The following is a 26123-nucleotide window of genomic DNA, read 5'->3' as shown; positions in this document are numbered from 1 at the left end:
TTTCTTATTTTACAAAGCTATCATTTTGAAACAAAGCTAATTTGCCATATCAGATATCTTAACGTATTTTAATTACTTTACTATTTAAAATAAAATATACAGTAAAATCATATTAACAATTAGAAAAATTATCTTCCATTCATCCATCCATTATCTTCACCGCTTATCCTCAGTAGGGTCGCGGGGGTGCTGGAGCCCATCCCAGCTATTTCCGGGCAGTGGGCAGGGGACACAATGAACTGGTTGCCAGCAAGTTGCAGTACACACAGAGACAGACAACCTTTCACTCGCTCTTTCACACCTAAGGACAATTTGAACCAGCCAATTAACCTAATGCATGTCTTTGAAATATGGGAGGAAACCGGAGCACCCGGAGAACATGCAAACTCCACACAGGAAGGATTGATCTCAACCTCAGAACTGTGCCGCACAGGGCTAACCTCTGCGCTGCCGTGCTGCCTAGAATTATCTTCTATTGGGAAATAACTTTTTTTGCCTACTCCGGTGTTTTTCAACCTTTTTTCAGCCACAACACATTACTTTTTTCGATCAAAAAAAGAATCTAAAAGCAAACAGTCGAGCAAAAATGCTTAAAAATTGCTGGCTTCAGTTTCTGATTTTTTTTTAACAAGTTGGCTACATTGACAATATAAAGCCTTCCCATTAATTGTTTTCTTAAAGCCAAGACTCAGGAGATAAGTTTTTGGTTAAGTCAATTGTGATTTTAATGACATTTGTAACCTGTTTTTGGAATGTTTTCTGTATTTTTATAATATTTTTAAAGAAAAAAATACTTGAGATGAACAAAGTTATGAGCTACATTTTTACTTAGTTGATTCATTAGATTTTTTTTGGCTCTGCAATCTTAAAAGAACTTCTCAAACAAAATAATTATACATTTTAAAATCCTTGTTTCACCTCATAAGCAAATTATTTGTATAGATGAAGAAAAAAGAATAGTTCTCTGCTGCCACCTACTAATATGGATGAGTGTTACTGTTACTCGGTGGATCACTGGAATAAGGCAAAAATACTGAGTAATGGTATGCTTTTTTAAAAAAATAAAATTGAGCAATTTATTCCGGCACACCAGACAAGGTCTCACGGCACATCAGTGTGCCACGCACGGTACACTGGTTGAAAGCCATGTCCCTGTACAACATGTCTTAGGTTTTTATCTTTTTATTTCAGGAATAACTTAGTATGAAAAATTAGTATGAAAGAAAAGTACATTCTAGATCATAATTTTGAATGAAGACGTGTTAAAAAAAAGAAAATGGATCTATTTTTTTAATCAGTCCCAGTTTTCCGTTATTCGTCAAAACAGATCCGTCAGTCTACTTGTGTTGTCCTTAAGGCTAACTACCACTCTATGGGCACTGTTCTTATTCATTTTATTTATGTATTTTTTAAACAATGCACATATTTTACTAATTACAACCCATACTACTCATAACATTTGTTGAAAACAACAAAAAACGTTAAAAGGTTAATAACCCACATGGGAAAAAAATGGTGCCATGTGTGAATACAAAAAAACCCTTGGCAGAAATGAGCTTGTGAATCTGTTCTTTGAGAGATATCCATTAATTGGGTTTGTTGAAGGCCTTTTATCAACATTTTGTGGGAGTTTTGGGGGCATTTCAAGATGCTTTTCCTGGCACCTCCCAAGACCATTAGATCATGAGCGGCTGCATCCTGTCACGGACTCGCTTACGAATGCATGGTGCACATGTGCATTTTATTATCTTGAGAAATCTTTGTCCGCCGAAAAGGTAATATAATCCTTCATGTGCCCCGCTCAGCAGGACGTGTTCCCTTCCTGTGCCGATAAATGATGCCAGGATGATATTATGCCCCATCAACATCTGAAGTACCACAAAACAGGGCAATGGGTAATGGATTTCTTTTCTCAGAAGGAGCTCGCATTGCACAAAGAAAATCTGGTGATGCACGCCTGTGCGTTTTGAAGGTCTTAGAGCGACGCTCCCATTTGCAGGTTCTTACGGGCTTTGATAGGAGAATAGCGCTGTGTCGCTAATGTGTGAGCTATTTTACGATGCTTTCAAGGACAAGTAAAATTCTTAAAAAGGACACTGGGCAATATTTGACCACGAGATGTTGCTAAATTGTGGCATACAACCGAAAGCACAAAGAAGAACACAAACTATGGAGACTCAAAGTGAACAACTGTACCTTTTGTTTCACAAGGTTTTTCGTTTATGAGGGTACCCTTAGCAGAAAAATGGCGGACAAGAATGTCAGCTCCCTCTAAGCTCGCCTCATGTTTTGTAAAATACATACGTCTCAAACTAAAGATATTTAAAATAATGTTCATTTGTATGCATTTTTGCTTCATATTCACATCGATATAGTTTCTTAAAAGAATGAAGGAGGAACCAAATTATACACTTCCCTTTAAGGAATTCTGAACAATTTTAAAACAAATCTGATTTTGTATAAATGCTAGAGTGTATACATTGTCCTTTGTGATATACCATATCAGTTTGTACTAGCATAGCATGAGTATGTTAACAGTAGAGTTAAAGTGGTTTGTTGTTGTTAAATAACTTAAATACCAATTACTTGAGTGCAGCGAAGTGCCTTGGCGGCACATGCTCCCATACCTGACCAGACCAAATACTGATGTTGGTACATCAAATTATGACAGTGCAAGTGGTAAAACATTCTGTTAATGTTTTATGCCAATTTTTTAGGAGCCTTGTGGCCATTTTCTCATGAAATGGTTTTGGGGATTTTAAGAGAAAAGAAATTCTGATGTTTTATCAAAATGTACCTAACAGCAAGGACAACCATTGCCATTTTGACTCACAATGTGATCAAAGTGGTGCCAAATTTGCAAAAACCCAAACTTAGGCCAGGAACTGCCAGCAGTGGAGAGAGCTGTTAAGTGCATCCGTGTAGAGGACTTTATATCCAAAGACAGCTGGGAACGACTGCAGATCACCAATCACCTTACAAAGAGAACATTTGACTAAAATAGGAAGACTAAGTACCATTTGTGGCTCCAAAACTGTCACTGTGCGAGATTTCCATCACGTCAAAGGACCTGGCAAAGGCACTTCTAGGGACCGAGACCCTATTCTTCCTATAACCGGCTGCGACCGCGGGATCAGCTGTGATTCATCAGTCACCAGCCCGAGGCTGTGGTGCTGGCTGCTGTTCTCATCCGTCGGGATCGCTGCTGACCCAGATGTGTCCTGCGATATCGCTCAGCGGGTGGCCCTTTACCCCACCCAGTCTTAAATAACGGCAATGAGCGGCAGACAAAGTCTTTTTCATCCTGGTCTTGATACTTTCCAGGATTATTTGAAAAGGTAGTGATGTCTGTATTTTCTCATTGCCTGGCAACGAAGCAAAGCATCCTGCCAAGATGACGTACTTTTGCAGCATGAAGAGTTTAAGTCATTTCCCCAACATTGATTTTTTTCTGAAGTAGAACATGATTAATTTCTTTTTAAACTGAAAAATGTTTGATGTATCTAAGCTTGACAAAAAACATTCTTAGATTTGTGTATTTGAAGATAAAGGCAGACCATCTTCTTTCTATCTATCTACCTTGGTCATATCCCTCAAGAGGGGTGACGGACAGCAAGACAAACAAATACATTAAATAAAGAAATGAAATAAAAAGAAAATAAGAAGAAAATAAAAAAGCGAAAAAATAGCAAAAAACACACATACAAATCTTTGGACCAAAGCCAACCCAAATGCCCGAACACCCAAACAAGTTAGGCACCTCGGCACATATGTTGGTCATGCTTTCGTCCCTCCAGATGAAACAGGACACAAGGAAACGGCCATGTCACTCGGGTCAGGGTGACACAACACACTCTTCTGTTCAACAGCAGGGCCCAACAGCTTTCACTGGTTTACCCCTGCCGCATCATACGGGAGCCCTGCCCATCCCTTAAAACGTGTCCAAACATCCCACTATCCTTTTACAACACCTCTCCATCTTTTTTATCCGGGCAAAATTATGATCGATAATATTACATTAAAAATTAGTTTGCCTACTTTGGGATATACTAGGAAAACAAATATGTAATAGAATTTAATATGGTTTCATTTGAATAAATCCCCTACAACATGCATAATTACCAACATTCATAGTATGAGTTAAATTTATATTTTCCTCAGAAGTACCCAGTAATCCTACTTGGTCGTCTTGCCCATTAATTAGCGCTAATTTATTTTAAAAGCGTAGTAAATTTAATTTACCAATAAAAGCACAAGAAAGAATACAACCTGCAGCGACTCAAAGTGACCAAAATGCACAATTTCACAATATTTTTTTTGGCGAGCTGTTTTTCTTTTTAGGTTTTGGGTACCCGTAGCAGCAAGACGGCAGACAATTATGTCAGCTTCCTTTAGATGAGGCTCATGCTATGTAAAACAAATGCTTAAAAAAATATCATGTTTCTATGATAGTCAAGTATTTTTTATTTAATTTTAGTTAAGTATTTTTTATTTATTTATTTTATTTAGGGCCCGGTCACACAGCCGTTTGCAGCTGAATCACGGCCAGAAAATTCAGCCTGTGAGGCGGACGCTATTGGACGCTTTGAGGTTGCCATACAGACGAGATACAGCAGTGCTTAACGCGCGGTCGGAAATTCACGCGCGGTTGGCAGCGCGAAAAAGTTTTGCGCTGCTCAATATTTTAGAGCTCGGGTACACAGCCTTTCACGGGCATATCGAGTCTGAATCACAGCCAGATACTTCTGGCCGTGAAGCAGACGCTGTTTGGCGCTGTTGGGCGCTTTGAGACCGCCATATAGACGAGATACAGCAGTGCTTTACTCGCGGTCGGAAATTCACACGCGGTTGGCCTCGCGAAAAAGTTTTGAGCTGCTCAAAACTTTGAGTACGTGTTAACCGCGGGCGGCACACGAGGTAATGACGCGGAACGACGTGCTCTGGCTGCGGCCAGGGCGTGGTTACACATGGGTAGGACGGGAAATTTCAGCAGGTAATCGTGGGTGGAGCATGGTAATAGCATGAGAAAATGACGCGGAAATGACGCGATGAGGAAGCGGAACATACCACCGATGAACAGCGGGTTGGCCAATTTTGCGCATTTTCCATCGCGGGCAACCACGGGCAAAAAAAAAACGCAAAATTTTACCCGCAATACAGACGCAAACGGCTGTGTGACCAGGCCCTTAACTAAGTTATTTTTTATTACCACTGAAGGCACTAAATAATGCACATTGTCCCTTAAATTATTAGAGTATACAGAGTAAACATTAATAATGAACTGATATAAACAAGAAAATAAAACTTATTCTTTATTAATGTTATCAGATTATGTGATTAATGGTATAGGATTAAGATAATGGCTTCTAAAAGTGTTCAACAGTTACACATTTGCTAAAATATATTTCGGGATCTTAAAAAAGTAGAGTTGAAAACAAAAAAAACAAAGATCCTTTCAAAAACATTGGAACTAACAGATACTGTACTGTTTGATAGTTTAGTAAATACAAGAGAGAAAATACTTCATTTTGACAATATAAGAGAAGACATTTTGGGATTCATCCAGGATGAATCAATTTCATATAATGTAACTAAAAATATGGCATTGATATTAAAAGCAAATTTCAAAACTAATCAACATTAATCAATTCTAAAATTGAAAAAAAAAAAAATCGAACCAAGCAAAACTACTTTATATTTTGGGTGTCCTGAAAGGGGCTTTGAAATACAATGTATTATTATTATTATTACTGTTCCTAGAAAATCCCATAAATAAACCTAAGAGGAAAACCCCTAGGAAGGACTACAGTACTCAAATATAACAATTTAATGAATGAAGAGCAAAACACCCAAAAGAAACGAAAAAATCTGAATGTCAAAAAATGTTGATCAGGGTTGATTTAAAGGTAAGAAGGTATTAGGCCAACAGGGAACAAGTGCTTTAACGAGATTGCAAAACTTGAGGAAAAAAAAAAGGTGATGTCCAAATCTGATGACAGAACTGCCCTTTTCCCATGACAACTTTGCAATAGCAAATGTGAGATTGCAAAAACTTTTTGTATTTTGCAAACAAAATGTGATGTCCAAATCTGATGAAATACTTGCCCTTTGGCCAAAGTCAATGAATTAGTGATAAACACCTCCATGAGCACACCGATGATACCAAAAAGCACTAGGAATTCACAATGAAGACGCCATTTATCTCTGCTTCAAACACTACTCAAATTTCCTTACCTATCCTCATTGCTCTCCATCTTCCTCGGTCCTAATCGCAATGCACTTCGCCGATTTGAAGACGAAGCTGACTTCATTTTCTTACCTCTCACACCTCAAAACCCTTCCCCCAACTCTGCCCATTGAGAACGTTTCCCTTCATTCTTCTGCGGCAGGAAAGAAAAGAGGAAAGGCCGGTCTGAAAAGGCCTGGCAATACGGTTATGTCGCTGAGAGTTCCCGCTGCGTATTTTCAAAAGGAAAGACGACGTGTGCTGTGTAAAAACATTGGGCTGACAATGCCAACATCTCCCGGGGTGAGGCAGAGAGTTTATTATCTCCCGTCTGCAGCGACTTGCCTCATTAAAATAACAATAAAAAAGAAAGATGGACATAAACTGTGTGTATATTGCTTGCATTTTTGGTTTTGTTGTGAAAACAAAACAAAAAATTGTTTATTTCCCGCTTCAGAGTTTGTCTTGTGTTCTCTTGCATACAATCGCTTCTTCTCGTCTTGCTCAAAGTAGAGTTGTTGTATTTTCCCCCCGGGCCGGTGTGTTTTTGTCAAGCCAGGTTTTTCTTATCTCTCGCTGCTGCTCGCCAGATTTAGCCGAGCGCTCACCAGGCAACCTTGCAAAGCCGGCGTGCAGGGAATGTCGTGGACCACTATGGCTTATGTTTTGGTGCCAACACGTGGGGCCGCTAGTTCAAAGAATCTGTTGTCATTGTTGTGAATGCCAAAGGGTTTTTTTTCCCCAGCAAGAGTGAAAAGTCTCCTTGACAAATTCAGTGCAACGTGTCATTGCATTTCCACTTTCTCTGAACGTCTTCCTTGTCTAAAACCTATGGTCTGATGCTAGAGACTTTTTCAATGCCAGACATTTCTCGCAAATGGGAAAAGAAGGTGCCGGCCAATTTTTGACATTTCGATTCATTTTTGAAGGCCTACAGAAAATTCACTACAGTAGCTTTATAGGCGTCGGACATATCAAAAGAAAAGTTCAACCCTCAGCTTTCCAGAGGAAACAAATGTTTTTAGCGTTCAACAGGTGAACATTGCCAAGTTTCTTAAAAGTACTCGTTTCTAAGAAAACCTTTAAGAAAAACGTCTTTTTGAGAAACTATGCATTTCAAGCAGAACTCCAACTTCTTTTTACATTTTTTTTTATTTGTGAGACCTTCAACATCTGAATAATGCTTTCCATAAACACAAGGGCACTCTGCATGTAAAATTGCATTTTATTGCAAGAACTCTTAACTTATGCTATAACATTGCTAGAACTTTTCAGCGCCTGATTTTTCTGATGAAGTGATCACGATTTCGATCACCATGACAATCGGGGACGCGAATAAAACGTCTTCCCTATTCACCCTGACGATGACAGAGGGACTTTGTCACCTTTTTGTTTTTTTAAAAAGAATATCTTTGAAGAGTTACATGTCTGTACTTATATCTTTGCTTTTATCACTACACTGCTTCACTGCACCTACTCGCCATATGGACCGCCTACACACACTAGACTGCGGGATACAGGAAGCAAAACTAGGAAGTGGGGGCTGTCTTAATGTGTGGACAAAGATCTGATCATAGGCACTCCTGCTAACTAATAGTGATTTTCATATCGAAATGATTCCCAGAGGCTTGATACTTACTGATTAAAAAAACTACAAAAGCTTTGGCATAGTTTATTTTTTTAATTAAATAGAAACTAAGGAATTTTAATGCTGCATTCCAGAAAGAGGGAAAATGGGATGTCCTCGTCGCAAAATCCGGGTACAAATGTTTTCTCCAACATTGCGACTAGGTCCTTTTCACCTCAGGTGTCATTCCAATGATATTCTTCTGGTCAGAGTTCGGAAAACTCCAACTTTCCGCTTTTTTTGGATTGCCTTGAGGTCAGAACTGGGGCCATTCGAGTGGGATAAATCTGACTTCCCAATTTTCGGGGATGCAGCATTAGGTTTTGGCATTCAGGGACAACGCTTCTGAAAATGTATTTATACGAAAAGAAACAATGAGGTTCCGTATTGTAAATGATAAATACTATTGTTCAGCACCCTCTATACCAGGGGTCTCAAACTGCAGGCCGTGGAAAGGTAGTTTGTGGTCCGTCTTTCAAAAAAAGTCATTTTTTCATTTTGATTAAAAGTGATTCCCCAAGGAGGTCAGCATATTTTATCTGATTACTATTAACATAGACTAAGATGTTATGATGTTGAGATGTGTTCAGTTCAGTACAACATTTACATAATATAAGTGAATGCATCATATAGGTCAGCTAGGATGTAGTTCAGATTTTCAGCAATGTGTATGCACGGTGTGGCAGGTGTCTATAGTGCATGGACTGAGAATAAAAAAAACTAAAAATGGCAGCGAGTTCTGGAGGAAACGAACAAGCGTTTTTTAAAGTTTATTTTGATGTTTTATGTATCGTTGGCTGATAAATTTTAAGAACTGTTTTGAGAAAGACTTTTTATTGTGAAACACGGGATTAGGCCTAGCCTCACTTAGTCTATGTTCCAAGCGTCTCCCAGGTAAATTGAGTTCGAGACCTATGCTCTATGCCTATTTTTAGAGTGCTTGTATATAAGCACCCATTACTGATCCAATATTGGAACTTTATCCATGATTTTGGATTAAAATCTAATCTTGACCTTAATCTTATTATTTGGTTGACCGACCAATTAGGTAATACATAAACTGTAGCATAGAGAAATTTTTTTACTGCTTTACATTAACTTATAAAATACATCTACGCACAGACGCTTTTGAAAAAGACATCGATAGGTAATCCTCCTTTACTGTATGAATCAAGAAAAGATTACAGGATGGGTTGACTTGCCGTTAGCTTGCTAATACTATTGTGTCACTATTGCCCTGTGCAATGAGGCGAGAGAATTGCATAACTCATTCTGCACCTGCAAAGTAATCCTTTACATACTACAGTGGAACCTCGGTTTTCGAACGCCTCTCAGTTCAAACAAATCGATTCTTGACCAAAAATTTCGAGAAATTCTTGCTTCGCTTTTTGTTCAAAAAATCGGAGTTCGAACGCCGGTACGCTAGGGGCGATGCTGAGCGGCTTACGGGTGTAGATTGCCCCCACCCCTCGTGAAGAACTGTTGTCACGTGACCGCGCACTTTTTTTGCTTTCGTTTTTAATATCGGTGAACGGAGTGTTTTAACCCCTAATTATGCGTCGGAAGAAGTTCGGTGCAAGCAGCAAAGTTGCTACAGGTGAAAAAAAAAAGAGTAGTGCATACAACTATTGCATTTAAGAAATAAATGAAAGCGAAATATGAAGAAGGTGTGCGAGTTTCCAATCTTGCTATACATACAGCATGGCTTCTGCTGTATCCTATTCATAAATCTTTTCTTTATCCTTTAACCGCTCACCACTTGTTGTGGAGACCCCGGTGCTAAATGACCTGTAAACGACCTAATTTTTTCATTTTTACACGTTCATGTTAGCGTAATCTTTCGTACGGAAGATTACGCTAACGCGAACGTACGATTAACCTGGGTTAGCTTCATGTTTACGTTCATGGTAAGCCTTCAAGGATTTGGAACAGATTAAAATAATTTTACATTACTTTAAATGGCAAAAACGATTTTCGGTGATCGACCAGATCGGTTTTCGAGCAGGGTTCTGGAACGGATTATGGTCAAAAAACGAGGTTCCACTGTAATTGAATTAATATTTACAATATAATCCGAAAATTCAGCATCTGAGTTGTTCTGAGATCATGGGTTCAAATCCAGCTACTAGCCTTTTGCTTTTGTTAGAAGGCTTGGAGACAAATTAATTTAGGTTAATTTTTATCTGCCAATTGTCTCATTTGCATGTGGTCACTTTAGAGAGTCCCATTGTTGGCCAAGAAGGTGTTGATGTCACAAAAAGAAGGCAATGAGAATAGGCAGATCAATTCAACACCCATCACGAGGAAGCAGCTTCAGGCTGGTGCATCTACTTTAGATCATCTCCTGAGTGTGCACACTCCAGGAAAGGGATATATCTGTTTTGACAGTGTGTGGACCAGGTTTTACACTTTAGAGCACCTCGTTGTCAAGGTGTGGATGCCACCCAATGTAACAAATTCCATTCAGCTTAACCTTTAAGCAGATTAATTTTTTGACTCAAAACCAATGTTGGGTCCAATGCGAACAAGGGAACACAATTACCTTTCTAAGTAATGAGTACACGCTAATAATAACATTTTGTAACTCAACTGTCGTTACACCATGGTGTTTTACTCAGCTACTTATACAAAGTAATCCATGAATTACAACATCCATGAATAGCAATTTGTGGTTTGCCTGAAACGGTTAGGAAGGCTAGGCATAGTACAACTAAAAACAGTTGTGGTGGCAGAGTAGGAGACATTTTCTCTAAGGCAGGCGTTGGGAACCTTTTTGACCCATTATAGCAACATATTTTGATTTTTTTGTCCTTCTTTCCAACTTAGGTTAGTGTACAAATTTATTCTATTTATTTTATCTTGTGGCTATGTTTAAAGCAATTTAAAGGGGTCCGCTTCAATGAGAGTATATATTATAATTTGTAAAAACATATACATATCATTAATCTGGGGAGTAACAGAATACTTTTAAAATAAAGTAACTAATAACTTTTTTCAAAAGCGCACCGAACACTTCTCAAGTTACATCCAGGCAAAAGAAAGAAGTTGGAAAAATTTGCATTCATGTTTTTAGCAGCAGTTTTTGATTGACAGTTGATGGCTGAGCAGCACCCGGACTTTGAAGCCTCATTTTATATACTTGACAATTACTTTAATCATTCCACTTTGACAGACATTCGACAGAACTCTTCTCCGTGTCGTGTCAAATTGAGAAGACAGAGATTTACACTTTGAAACGAGAGTTCTGTCATCCCGGATCCTCTTGGGAATGTTGACGAAGACGTTTCTTGAAAGTGTTACAACACCTGCGACTTTAAACCACAAAATGAAACCAGTACCAGATGGGAAATTTGTTCACGGAGGACCAAAATAACAAGCGTGATGGTGGAAAGAATCAACTTGATTTTGATCCTCCCTAAGAGTGAGAAGCTGGCAAGAGCAAGGCACGAGTCAACAATGAAATCTTGCTTTTGAGACCCTCGCTCTCCTGTGACATTCTACTAAACCTCCAACAACCCACCCTTGGTGTTTATGTTTGCATCACCAAATTTATGAACTCCACATGATCTCCGCCCCTCGCCTGACATCCACTGTTATTCTCGGCGGTCCGGAGGGGAGCGGTGAGAACAGAGAGCGCAAAGTGGGGGGCTGCGGCGGAGCTGAGGGCTGCAGAGCGAGCTAGAGAACAAGCTCATCTTCGAGAGTTACTCTTCTGCCGCCTCCTTAATCGCCTTTGATCTTTTTGGGGGACTTCAGAGCAAGAGAACTTTTACAAGGGCAAAAGTGCACTCAGGACTTTTGGCATGGATAAATAGTAGAGATCGGCCGGTATGGATTTTTCAGGGCCAATACGATCCCGAACAAAAGTCGGCTGATAACCAATATTTGTAACCTATGTTTTTTTGCGGAGAAAGCTTAAAAATTTGCATAAGAAATGTTTAATAATGAAAAAGAAACTAAGGGGGCGGCAATAGCTCAGGAGGTAGTAATGGCGCAGCTGACTCTGACTCGATGATAATCGTCAAAAAATAAAAAGCAGGTACAGATATCCGTCCAATTTCCAAATATCGGTGCCGACAATCAGCCCGCTCGATAATTGTCAAACTCTAGTAAAAACCGCAATCGTTTTAGCTGATTTAAGACATTTTAATGTCAATTAATGTCAATTATTTGTATAATAATAATAATTTCAATGACTTTTAAAGATCTGCGGGAACCCTGTCTATGACCGGAATGACGCTTTACACAAAAAAAAATGGCGACCACATGATAAAGGTGCTGTATCGGAGTCAGATCAGGAGGCTTCTCCTGCTACTGGTAACCATGGAAACCAGTTTCATGTGGGGGAGGAAACCCCTACCAAAAACACCTTGGAGAGGGATGGGTGTCACCAAGCAGTACTTACCTGAGACACACCACAGCATGCTCCACTGACATGCATGAACCTAAAAAAGCAGCCTCTTTAATGTCATTTTTTCACTTGAATAACTTTGTACATCCATACAGCCGAAACTGCTGCTCCCAAATCCAATCTGGATACAGTATGTGCAGGTCGGGAAGCTAATCAACACAGCCCAGAAAAAAAATGGCTGCTCTCTCCCCAGTCTGAAGGACATTGACAGCTTGCGATACCGCAGCAAAGCCATCAACATTATAAATGACTCTTTTAACCTTGGCCACCTCCTCTGATTTGTTTAAAAGCCTAAAATTGAGGTTGTTCGACACAATAATTTTGAATAACAAGCTTCTTTCAAAAAACGCTCTCCTCATGCACTCAGACATGTTGTGAAATTATGATAAATGGGGCTTGGTAAAGGACATAATATAATTGAAATAATCTTAAAGGAATTTAAATGCTTTTGACATGGTTAAGGTTTTGTTTTATTAACCTTATCATGATTAGAAACAGCGTTGAGTTGTAGCAAAATTCCTGCTTGGACCTTAAGAAATAGCAAACATAGTAAAATCTTGGGACGGTGTGCATTATTTGACCACTAAATGTCGTTGTATTGTGCAGTGCAACCGAAAACGAGTGCTCAAAACACAAGGAAGAATACAAAATACAGAGACTCAAAGTGACCAAACCGCAAAATTTCTTATTATTTTTGCCAGGTCTTTTGCCAGGTTTTTGTTCTCTAAGGGCACCTGTAAGATGACAGACAATTATGTCAGCTCCCTCGAGGTGTTATGTTAAAAAATTGGGTGACATTTATATGACAGTTTACGAATGTTTGCTTATTTTTTAAATAAATATAGATTATTTTAATAGATGACATTGTTTACCATTAAGAGGTGCTAACTAATAAACACAGTCATTCTGGTAAATGCTTTAAGTTGCTTAAAGCAGGGACAAAGGTTTAGAGAAAGTTCTGTTCAAAAGAACATCACTACTCCAAACGAGCGTGCAAAACTGAAAAATATATATCTTGTGAATTATTTAAAAATTTTTGTTGCTGCTAAATTTTATTGCACTACTTTTCATTGCACTATTGTTACCAGTCCAGATTTTATATTGCATCATAACAACTTACGCCAGTCTCTCTAAGCACTAATTTGCCCATATTACCTGAATCTTTTTTTTTTTTTTTCCTCTTTTAAGTCTTGATTGAGTGTAAACCCTAGAACACCACGACTAATCTCGTCGTATACAATGTTGCACTATGCCCCGGTGCTGTGGGATGCACTGAAATTTGATCTGCAACCTCAGTGGAACTGTTTAATGATGGGCTTAAAACACACTTCTATTCTATAGCTCATGAATGACCTCTATTTCATGTTGACAATATCTGTGTATTTTTTGTTATTGCAACATCCATTGCAGCCTGGTCATCCTGGAAGGGTTTCTTCATTGTCCTAATGTTGAGGTTTTTGAGTTTTGCCTTGTAGGTTTTAAATAAGGGGATGGTGTGATAATACTATGTGGTTTGCAATAATCTGTTGTCTGTGCGGCCCTTTGAGACTCTTTGTGATTAAGGGCTATACAAATAAACATGACTTGACTTGCTGTCATAAATGACAATAAAGCCAATTCAATTCATAAATGCACACAACAACCAAGACAAATCGTCACCAGACTCACTCATTTTTCTCCAGCAGGAGGACGAGCTGCTGGCCTTCGGCCTGCACCAGCAAGCGCAGAGTCGCCGGGTAAACCTGAAGAGGGAGAGAAAAAAAATGGATGGAGTCATTGAAGATGGCAATCTGATTGCAGTCATCCTGGTTTCACCTTTCATGGACACGCAAAGCAAAGCAGGATGTGAAGAGGCACAATGGAGAAGGAGGAAAGAGGAAGACAGACATTGCATCATCCGCTTCCCGTCAGGTTGGGTAAAAGTGTCAGAACGGGAAGTAAAAATGGGAGCATGCCAACTGAAAGGCAGACTATTCAAATGATCATGTTGTAATAAACAGATGCGTGGATGTGCCTGTTGCTTTCAAAGGGCTTAAATAATTGAAAATCTTCCGAAACTACCTTCCCCCCAAAATTATTGCAACTGCAATTAACTACGGTGTAATTGCTCAATATCCTCTTCTTTTGAATATCTGTTTAAATAAACCCAAAACATTTGTTTCCCAGTGAAGACACTAGTGTTTTTTTATTCTGAATTATTACATTTGCTTATTTTCAGTGATCAAAACTAAATCCCAGGGACCCGCCAACCATTTTTCCCTCCTGCAGTATAGGCCAAAAATAAACTTTTGCTTCCAACAAAACACATTTCTAGTAGTGCACAGCACGATATGTATATGACAAAATTATTTTTAGTTTCTTTAATTTCAACACCCTTTAGAGTAGATATAATCTCGGGGAACGGCTTTTAAATGAGAAATTTGGCATTGTAAAGTCTTTTGGGACAGCCTTCTTCTGTTTTCAAAATAATTCTCCTTAATTTGAATGTCTACTAAAGTATTAACTTATAACAAATGACGCAAAAAATATTGCAATTTTGCAAACAAAAACATTTTATAATATATTTCTATTTCTTTAAAAAAAACCTACACAAAGAAATTAGATTTTCCATTAACAGAAAAAAAACATGGTAATTATATATATATATATATATATATATATATATATATATATATATATATATATATAAATAACCCCAGGTAAAACCATTTTTTGGACATTATATAGTTTCACCTCAAGTCCAAAAAGTAATTAGTATTAATGTGTCCCCATTATGTTTCCCACTGAAAACTGATATGTTGTTAAAAAAAAGTTTTTGGGGTTTCACATCAAGTCATTTTTAATCCAGCTGTTCTAAATCAGTTAAAAAATATTTTATAGTATATAATGCAGTAAACTGGGCAGCACGGCGGCTGAGTGGTTAGCGCGTCTGCGGCACAATCCTGAGGGCATGACATTGCGCCTTCCTTTGTGGAGTTTGTATGTTCTCCCCGTGCTAGTGTGGGTACTCTGGTTTCCTCCGCCATTCCAAAAACATGCATGTCAGGTTAATTGGCCGGTTCACATTGTCCCTAGTTGTCAATGAGCGAGTGAGTTGTCTGTCTGTGTGTGTCCTTACACTGGCTGGCAACCAGTTCAGGGTGTCCCCTGCCCACTGGTGCTGGATGGGCTCCAGCACCCTCCCCGACCCTACTGAGGATAAGCGGTGCAGATAACGGATGGAATGGATGGTAGTTTGGAAAATACAGAACACTATCTTGCTGTTGAAAATTTGCAGGTCTCGAAACCCTTCTCCGATTTCCTTAATAGCAGCGTTTTGGTCATCTTTAAGGATGATTCAACAGCGTCTAAGTTGGTTGAGGAAAAAAGTGCACCCTGTTCGAAATAAGACAATCATTGGTTGCCTGGTTAAAAAAGGGGTCACCTTTCCTTTCCCCCTCTAGAAATGCATCAGCAGTTCTTCAACCTATCTGATGCAATTAAAAACCAATGCCTAATCAAGTGCGTCAGGGTTTAAGTTGCATCCTCGATATACTCAGAGCTCTGCTTTCCCGGCGTAGCTGATAAGTGCTTGTAATTAACACTGTTACCCTCCCTTCATTAGCCCCTTTCCACCAAAGAAACTTTAAGACAGGTGTCACCAACACGGTGCCCGCGGGCACCCGGTCGCCCGCAAGGACCACATGAGTCGCCCGCGGGCCTGTTCCAAAAATAGCACATCTCATAGAGAGCTGCGTCTAAAAATTAATTTTGTTCTGTTGCTATTATTTTTTTAATCACACTTGTATGTATATAGATTTAAAAAATACTATCTTAAAAATACTTTAAGGTTAACGCGCACAATATTTACCTATGGGCAGTAAAGTAGAGCTTGTGGGATGTGGAGAGTAAGCTAGCGGGCGCTGTATGCACTTTCGTACCCCAAAAACATGGCAGAAAAAAGAAAGAAAACGTATCTCTTTCACAGTGAATGGGAAGAGGAGTTCTTTTTTACGACTGTAAAAGAAACCTGCGTGTGTATGATTTGCGGGACGACCGTGGCGACAGCAAAACGGCACAATGTGGAGAGACATTTCAATACGTGTCACAAAAGCTACCATGATAAATATCCACCTGCAAGCGCCCTACGGGCAGAAAAAGCCCGTGAGCTAAAGACCGCTCTGGGTAAGTGTAGCGACCCTCGTTCATGCACGACACAAGGTTTTTAAAATCTCTGGGTTTATTGCCTGCATCCAGTAAACAAAACAATACACAAGTCAGGGGTGTCTGTTCTCGACTGCAATTATCTTTAACGCTTGCTGAATAACATAAACTACGGCAAGCGCTGAAGCCCATAAAGTACCAAATGAAAAAAACAGTCGCAGACGCCCATGACTTCACAACTGAATGAGGTACCGGAATATCAACAGTAATACAACAAAAACACAGATTTTGTGAGAATTCAAAAAAACATTCAAAACAATCAAATTTCAACTCTGTTACACCAGCAACAGTCTTTTTTTTACGAGGCCGGCCAAAAACTCACAAAAAGCAACCGAAGCCTCGTTTAGAGCTACACATTTTCTGATCAAGAAAAAAAAGGCATTTACAGATGGAGAAGTTGTCAAAGAAGCGATGTTATTAATTGCTAACACTGTATTTAAAGACGAGAAAAATGGAAGCGACCTAATCTCCACTCTTTCCGACGTCCAACTGGGGGCATCTACGATGGCAAGACGAGTATCAGCTATGTCCAGTAACTTGGTCGATCAGTTGGAGCAGGATCTGGCGAAGTGCAAGTGGTTTAGCCTCCAGTGCGATGAGTCCGTGGACAGCAGCAGTACAGCGCAGTTATTGGTTTTTATCCGGATGGTGTTTAATGATTTCTCCACAAAAGAAGAACTCCTGACACTACTGCCCTTAAAGACAACTACGAGAGGAGTTGACATTTATAACACGGTGAAGGAGTTTTTCGTGCAGAAAAAGGTGCCATTGGAAAAGCTGGTAGCGGTGACAACAGACGGGGCTCCTGCTATGGTCGGCCGACAGACAGGTTTCATCGCTCACTGTAAACGTGACCCAGACTTCCCCAAATTTCTGCATTACCATTGCATCATTCACCAGCAGGCGTTGTGTGCGAAAGTGATCGGCTTTGGGCACGTGATGACTCCCGTTGTGAAAATCATAAACAACATCCGCTCCAAAGCAAAACAGCACAGGATTTTCAAGGTACTATTAGAGGAGATGTCAGCAGAATATGGGGACCTAATGCTACACACAGAAATCAGATGGCTCAGCAGAGGACGAGTTTTGCATCGTTTTTTGTCTCTTTTGCGTGAAATCAAAGAGTTCATGCAGTCCAAAGGCGAAGATGTCTCACTGCTAGAGGACACAGAGTGGACACTTGACCTTGCATTTTTGGTGGACATTACTGGGAAACTAAACCTCCTGAACTGCCAGCTGCAAGGCAAAGGTAAGACTGTTGTCGATATGATAAGTGCTTTAAATGCATTTAAAGCCAAAATGAATGCATTCTCTGCAGATTTACAGAAAAAAAAAGTTCTGCACTTTCCCTCTGTGCAGTCAGTGCTGAAAGACAATGCTTCTGCATCTGAGACATTTGAAAAAGTGGCAGAAAAGTACATTGAAGTAATAAACAGACTTGGGCAAGAGTTTGAGAATAGGTTTTGTGACCTTCATCAGCTTGAACCATGTGTGTTCTTCATTTCCAACCCTTTCATGAATGGGGACACAACATGCTTTGCTGAGCAGTTAAGTGCAACGTTCAACTTGGATGCTGGACAGGTGGAGATTGAAATTATAACATTGCAAAATGATCTCCATCTCAAAGCCTACCAGGCTGCACCAAACTTTTGGCGCCTTGTTGACACAGAGAAGTACAGTGGAGTATGCACAGCAGCCATGAAGGTTGCCAGCCTGTTTGGCTCAACCTATCTCTGTGAATCAGCATTTTCTGACATGAACTTCATCAAAAACAAACACAGAACACGCCTCACTGATGCACATCTGAGAGACTCACTCACAGTTGCAGTGTCAAGTTACACACCAGATTACAACACACTGGTGAACAGCATGCAATGCCAGTCTTCCCACTAACCAAGGACGGATACCAGATGTAGTCAGTGGCAACATGGTAGTGCCATGGCAAAGTTGAATTAAAATATTGAAGAATTGTGTTCAATTTAAAAGTGTGTTCATGACATTTAAAAGTTATAATTTTGTTAAACATAACACAGACTTGGCCATTAGTTCAAAATGTGAAATAAAAAATGTATTACATATTTAAAAATATGTAAGTTGATTTTGTTTAACATTACATAATTGTTAACTTTTTGAAACATGTTGCAACATAGTTCATGATTTGTTAACAGGGCATGTCAGTGGCTTGTGCAAATGGGATATTTTTTGCTAAAATGTAGTGATGTAAGTGATCATCTGAAAATGTAACAAATACTGTGATTAATAGAGATGAAGTGTTGAATATTGATATCTGTTTCCCACCTTGTTGTCATTTTTGATAATCATTGTTAGAAATCATTAACATGATCAGTGTCTTTACATAGGTGAGTATTACTAATCATTATAAATAATGTATAACTAAAGGCAAACTGAGCAAATTTGTTATTTCAGAAGAGCGTATCAAACTGGTAGCCCTTCGTATGATTCAGTAACCGTGAAGTAGCTCTCAGTTTCAAAAAGGTTGGTGACCCCTGCTTTAAGAAGTTCTGTGCATGTACCAGGGTACATTTGTTGACCGGATTTCCCAGCGGAGCACACCACAGGAACAGGACATTTTCAGCAATGGGGAGATTAATGGAGGAGCTCTGCTGGGAATCTTTTTTTGAGTGCAAATTGATTGAGATTTTTTTATTTTCCAGACCTGCACGAGGGGATGCTCGACAGTACATATGGAAAGCATTATTCAATCGCAGTCGCGTCAAAATATCCAACCAAAAAAATATAGATGAGGCGAGGCAGGCCAATAATGACTTTCCATTTATTCACTATATAATTTGAGTTACATCTTTTTACATCAATTGGCTTGTGCATTTCACACCTATGGCTTTAGTGATGCCACGTTTAAATCAATCCAACCCTCAATACATATTTTATAGCTATAAAACATTTTCTGCAGCTATAGCTGCGAGACAAATACAAACATCAATAATAACCTCATAAAAGTGCAAAAATATTTAGGAATATGGCTACATTTTCCTCATCACAAATACTTTTCATTTGTGCAAAAATTCATCCTCGTTTCTCTCCTGCAGAAGAATTTGTTCCACGTGTTTTAGTTCCATTAAGAAGTTCTTTTCTATGACTATCCAAGCTAATGCTGAGAGTAGAGCCTGTCCTGTCATATTACAGGCATAAGTATTATTCGATTTAGGGCTGAACAAGTCGACAAAAGCAGTGGACACAGGGATACTTTTTTCCACCTTTTTCGGGGATACTTCCGTTACCAGAACAGAAAATACATGTTTATAAGACAGTTTATGTATATTTGCTTATTATTTAATCCAATATTGTTTTCAATTAAGCGTATTTTACCACTCGTCGGCGCAAAGAAAGTACACTGTCCTTAAACATTCGGAGAAAATATATTGTAAGGCTTTTAGGAGATGTAGTAAAACTTATTGGTCGTATTAATTGAAGAGACAACAAAAAAATGTTGGGTTTGGGCATGATAATGTTGAATAAAGTGCCATGAATATTGAGTGAAAACAGCTGCTTTTCTGTTCATTTGAAGTGCTTTAAATGGAGGAGCATAACGGGGGTCTCCAACATTTTTCATGCTAAGAGCTACTTTTTGTTATTAGAGCAAATGGCACCCAGATTGATAAGCTTTTCTAAAATAACAACTAATCATGTTATCAGTATGTTGTAGCCATGTTATTTTCAGGTTAATTATTGGAAGTAAGGTTAAATAGACGCAGAACACCATTAGAATTTTACAAGAAAAATCACAATCACCCAATACTTGTTAAACTATTTTCAAAGTACTGCAAGTCGTTGGGCATCTCAGCTGCCCTTTAGTGGCACTAAGGTGCCCCGGGCACCACGTTGGAGACCACTGCTCCAAAACAAACAATGTGACATTAAACAAGCAATCCAATACGAGCTGGATAACTGTTTTATGAATCATGACAGCGTTGGTGTAATTTTTGGGATTGAAGTATGCTTTATTACTTGCAAACATGACAAATAAAAACGGAACATTTCAACCATTTTTTTAGCTAAAATGATTTTGACCTGCTCCAGGTGATAAATCGACAAAAGTTGTGTACATCATGTGCTTGCATAATATCGAAGGTTTCGCTAATTGCGAATGATAGCATTAAGGCGTGAGTTAAAGTCAGGTTAAATCACTAGCTATGAAGTCCAAGAGCTAGATATGTTTATGGTTCCTAATAGTGAACATTGCATAAACGGAAACAACACAAAGTCACACACACAAAAGGAAGAGGGATTTATCCAGAGTTAAAGCCCAGATTTGCCTGAGTGGACTTGTCCTGAGGCAAACACACAACATCCCAAATGATTTCACAAAAATAAATTAATAAGATAGAAATAGCCTGTTTGATTACAAATGCCAATTTTTTCAAATAACTCATAATATCGGACCATTTTGACTCTTTTAGGTCTGTTTTTATTTTATCATACAATTACTTTTTTCTAGCAAATGAAAGCATAATGGTCAAAATATGGAATATTGCCTCATATACCAGATTCCTTTTTAGTCATACTGTTTTGTTTTTTTTTTACAAAAAAAGTTATAAGCAATGTACAAGTGTTTTGTTTATTATGTTTGCAAATTCCATAGGAAAATAAACCAAATAATACTTAAAATCAGAAAGATCCTCAACCTGTTTTACAATATTATTTATTTGCGATTGAAATAAGAAAAAAAGTATGTAAAATGAGCTAAATTTGACACAATGGGGTGAAAATGATCTGCCATGTGCAATAATTTTGTTTATATAAGGATTATTTTTAACTATATGTATTCATTTGTCTTAAGAGTAAAATGAGTATATTAATACATTATATAGGCAGACATTTGCCATACTCCTCCTTGATCTGCTACCTTATAGTGGTGGAGGAGTTTGTGTGTCCCAATGATCCTAGGAGCTATGTTGTTGGGTGCTTTAAGCCCCTGGTAGGGTCACCCATGGCAAACAGGTCCTAGGTGAGTGGCCAGAAAAAACGCAGATCAGAAGACCCCTTATGACGAGAAAGAAAATTGGTCCTCAAATTCCCTCGCCCAGACGCGCCGTAACGGGGCCCCCTTCTGGAGCCAGGCCTGGAGGTGGGGTCCGCTGGCGAGCGCCTGGTGGCCGGACCTTTACCCACGAGGTCCGGCCGGGCACAGCCCGAAGGGACAACGTGGGTCCCTCTTCCCATGGGCTCACAGCCTGTAGGCGGGGCCAAAGGGGTCGGGTGCGCAGAGAGCTGGGTAGCGGCCAAGGGAGGGGTCTTTGGCACGACGATCCCCGTCTACAGAAACTGGCTTTTGGGACATTGAATGTTACCTCTCTGGCAGGGAAGGAGCCCGAGTTGGTGTGTAAGGCTGAGAAGTTCTGAGTAGATATAGTCGGACTCACCTCCACACACGGCTTGGGCTCTGGTACCAGTCCTCTCGAGAGGGTTTCCACTCTGGAGTTGCCCGTGGTGAGAGGCGCAGAGCCGGTGTGGGTATATTAGTTGCTCCACGGCTCAGTGCCTGTACGTTGGGGTTCACCTCAGTAGACAAGAGGGTAGCCTCCCTCTGCCTTCGGGTGGGAGGACGGGTCCTGACTGTTGTTTGTGCTTATGCACAAAATAGCAATTCAGAGTACCCACCCTTCTTGGAGTCCTTTGAGGGTGTGCTTGAGAGCGCGCCCTCTGGGGATTCCCTCGTACTGCTGGGAGACTTCAACGCTCATGTGGGCAATAACAGTGAGACCTGGAGAGGCGTGATTGGGAGGAACGGCCCCCTTGACCTAAATCCGAGTGGTGTTTCGTTATTGGACTTCTTTGCCCGTCATGGTTTTTCCATAACGAACACCATGTTCAGACATAAGGGTGTTCATATGTGCACTTGGCACCAGGATACCCTTGGCCGTAGTTCGATGATCGACTTTGTCGTCGTTTCGTCTGACCTGCAGCCGCATGTTCTGGACACTCGGGTGAAGAGAGGGGCGGAACTGTCAACTGATCACCACATGGTGATGAGTTAGCTCCGATGGTGGGGGAAGATGCCGGCCCGACCCGGCAGACCCAAGCGTGTTGTGAGGGTCTGTTGGGAACGACTGGCAGAATCTCCTGTCAGAAGAAGTTTCAATTCACACCTCCGGCAGAACTTTGCCCATGTCCCGAGGGAGGCGGGGGACATTGAGTCCGAGTGGACCATGTTCTGCGCCTCCATTGTCGAAGCGGCTGTGGCCGTAAGGTAGTCGGTGCCTGCCGCGGTGGCAGCCCTCAGACCCGTTGGTGGTCACAGGCGGTGAGCGATGCCGTCAAGCTGAAGAAAGAGTCTTATCGGGACTTCCTGTCCTGTGGGATTCTGGAAGCAGCTGTCAGGTATCGGCTGGCCAAGCGGAATGCGGCTTCGGCGGTTGCTGAGGCAAAAACTCGGGCATGGGAGGAGGTTGGCGAGGCCATGGAAGCCAACTTCCAAACAGCTTCGAGGAAATTCTGGTCTACCATCCGGCGTCTTGGGGGGAGAAAGCGGTGTGCCATCGACATAGTGTACAATGCCAGTGGGGCGCTGCTGACCTGGCCCCGGGACATTGTGAATCGGTGGGCGGAATACTTCGAAGACCTCGACAATCCCACCGACACGTCTTCCACTGGGGAAGCAGAGTCGGAGGACTCTGAGATGGGCTCCCGCATCTCTGGGGTTTAAGTCACCGAGGTTGTCAAAAAACTCCTCGGTGGCAGGGCCCCGGGGGTCGATGAGATCCGCCCGGAGTTCATTAAGGCTCTGGATGTTGTGGGCGTGTCATGGTTTACACGCCTCTGCACCATCGCGTGGAGAGTGCCTCTGGACTGGCGGACTGGGGTGGTGGTTACCCTCTTTAAGAAGGGGGACCGGAGAGTGTGTTCCAACTACAGGGGAAATCACACTTCTCAGCCTCCCTGGTAAGGTCTATTCAGGGGTACTGGAGAGGAGGGTCCGCCAGGAGGTAGAATCTCGGATTCAGGAGGAAAAGTGTGGTTTTCGTCCTGCCCGTGGAACACTGGACCAGCTCTACACACTCTGCCAGGGTCATTGAGAGTGCATGGGAGTTTGCCTGTCCGGTCTAAATGTGTTTTGTGGACTTGGAGAAGGCATTCGACCGTGTTCCTCGGGAGGCCCTGTGGGTGGTGCTTCGGGTGTATGGGGTACCACACAGTCTTATCCGGGCTGTGCGGTCCCTGTATGCCCGGTGCCAGAGTCTGGTCTGCATTGCCGGCAGTAAGTCGGATTTGTTCCCGGTGAGGGTTGGACTCCGCCAGGGCTGCCCTTTGTCACCGATTCTGTTCATAACTTTTATGGACAGAATTTCTAGGTGCAGCCTTGGTGGGTCCTTGTCCTAAGAGCGCTCTAAATTTTAACCAACACTTGACCACTAGTGATTTGGATGACAAATCAATGACATTAAATTTTATCTCATCACACTATTTTTATTCACAGTACCAGAAAAGAATGTTAGGGAATGGAGAAAAAATGTAGTCCCTAAATATATTAACACAAAAAGGCACAAGGGAAACAACTCTTTGCTGTATCTGATGATTAATTGGACTTTGAACGACCTTAACACATCGAAAATGTTTAGGTTGTGTTCACACACACACAATTATATATATATATATATGTATATACACCGTTATATATTGTTTTAGAAATATACACCGTTTTTGCCTATTTATCCTCAAAGCCTTTTATTATTTTTCCCTTCAAAATTTTTATTACATGTTTTACTCTAGAGTACCCTGTCTAATATCATTGCATACAAATGTTTCACAACCTTGATATCAAAGACAATTAAAGAAAATTATATTCGTTTTAATCATGGCCACGGGTAAAAAATGGGGTGTGCGTTATACACGAATAAACACGGTAACACCATAATATACCTTATAATAAAAATACATAAATAAAATAACTAAATATTATATAAATACAATTGATTCATTTATTTGAATCTTTTGTTATTTAGTTTTTAATAATAATCTGCAAAAATTTGGTATGACCAGTCTGGAGTATCTCGGGGTGCAATGCCAGGACCGTGACAGTACTGTAAACGCATCATGCCCATAAATTAAGTTTGATCAAAACTCCTGCCTGTTTAGGTGAAAAGCTGGGCCACTACCTCCTCGTTTGAATAGCATTTTTTTGGGGGTGAAAAAATACACAACCAAATAAATATCAAAACACATAAATTACAAAATGCTTTTATCAATGAATAAACTATATGTATGTCATATATTTAGGTATTACACACACACACACACACACACACACACACACACACACACACGTGTCCATTTATTTATATGGCACATCACGGTTACGGATACACATGGACTTGCATTATTTTGAATATAGCTTAACAGTGCTGGGTCATTGTGATTTTTCTAGTAAAATTCTATTGGTGTACTGTGTCTATTTAACCTTACTTCCATTAATTAACCTGAAAATAACATAGCTACATCATAGTGATTACATGATTATTTGTTATTTTAGAAATGCTTATCAAACGGTGCCATTTGCTCCAATAACAAAAAGTAGCTCTTAAGGGCACCACTTCCTGCCCGAGAGGGTAAGTACAGCTTGGCGGCAGCCATCCCTCCGGATTAACATATATTAATTTCTATACATCCCAGAATTGGTCTTCCAAAGCAAGAGACCTTGATAAAGTGTTTTTCAGTGAGGATTGGGCGATAGGCATCGTGACAGCCTCAGGTTCGAGTACTTACCCCTGGTTCCAGTCGGCTGAGCGGTCCACTATGTGGGCCTGTCAGAAGCAACGGTACTGTGGTCCTGTAACGTTCCTCTTGGCTCTGCGGATGTGCGTTAGTGGAGACACTCTCTGTAAAATGACAACACAGGACCTGAATATGAGTGATGACTTTAAACTCACAGGGGACTTGAAATATGACAAAATAAAATCACTCTGGATGATTTATTATCTGGGCACGCAATGTACAATACAGATTATTGAGCCACACTTGACTTTTACTTTAATACTTGTGATTCATCTCCAAAAAGCTGATCTTGAGCTATATTAGGGGGTGAATACTGTATTTGATACAATTTTTTTCCTCTGATTGATACCGATGGGTACGGTTTTTCCTCCCCCCCAAAAAATAAATAAATAATATAATTACAAAAGTGGATCCGCCATAAAGGGTGTGGGAATCACAGGACAGTAGTAACAAGATTGGACAAAAGTGATAGTGATGTAAAATATTCATAATAATGATAATTCACAACAACAGTCTGCAGTAATAATTAATCAACGTCCCTAAAGCAAGTTGAGTTCAAGACGTTTTAAGACTTTTTAATGCCTTTTGAAATCATATTTAAGAACAAGTCAACAAACAACAACACAATTGATACAAACAATACAAAAAATGCCCAAGTATTTCTGAATACATTGTACCTTGTAGACATTACCTGGAACAGCTTGTAACTATGGTGAAAACGATCGTCGGACGGCCACTTCCAATCAAATTTACATTTTCCCATGGTTCAAAGTAAACCTATCCGTCCAAAGTATCTATGTGTATTTAATGGGTAGACCTAAGACACGTGCCTGCTCTGAAAGGCCGGACAGAAACCACATCACTGTTTTTATGTTCCTATATTGTCCGAATGTAAATTTGGGAAT

General features: G+C 40.2%; 2 protein-coding genes across 2 annotated transcripts in view; one reads left to right on the top strand and one right to left on the bottom strand.

Moving 5' to 3' along the window:
• The window catches only part of adam12b (ADAM metallopeptidase domain 12b), a 142863-nt gene that overhangs the window by 101327 nt on the left and 15413 nt on the right, over positions 1-26123 (bottom strand). The window contains exons 2-3 of the mRNA XM_088351976.1: positions 25210-25322; positions 13933-14006 (exon numbers count right to left, since the gene is read on the bottom strand). Coding sequence (XP_088208102.1) covers positions 13933-14006; positions 25210-25322 — 187 coding nt within the window. The remainder of the gene's footprint in view (positions 1-13932; positions 14007-25209; positions 25323-26123) is intronic.
• Positions 16307-21849, top strand: LOC148353733 (general transcription factor II-I repeat domain-containing protein 2A-like). The gene is made up of 3 exons (XM_088351984.1): positions 16307-16428; positions 16910-17716; positions 21809-21849. Exons 2-3 carry the CDS (start codon positions 16972-16974, stop codon positions 21847-21849), a joined length of 786 nt encoding a protein of 261 aa, XP_088208110.1. The 5' UTR covers positions 16307-16428; positions 16910-16971.

This window comes from Urocampus carinirostris, chromosome 13, assembly GCF_059441175.1.
Source record: "Urocampus carinirostris isolate Australia breed hairy pipefish chromosome 13, RoL_Ucar_1.0, whole genome shotgun sequence".
NCBI classification, from domain to species: domain Eukaryota; kingdom Metazoa; phylum Chordata; class Actinopteri; order Syngnathiformes; family Syngnathidae; genus Urocampus; species Urocampus carinirostris.
Note: the sequence above shows the minus strand (reverse complement) of the source record. Positions and strands in the feature narration are given on the sequence as shown.

Excerpts from the sequence above, each read along its gene's own strand:
- LOC148353733 (XM_088351984.1), top strand. The coding sequence starts at position 16,972 with ATGGCAAGACGAGTATCAGCTATGTCCAGTAACTTGGTCGATCAGTTG. Across the intron at positions 17,717-21,808 it reads CTGCCAGCTGCAAGGCAAAG|GGAAGGAGCCCGAGTTGGTG; the intron begins GTAAGACTGTTG and ends CCTCTCTGGCAG.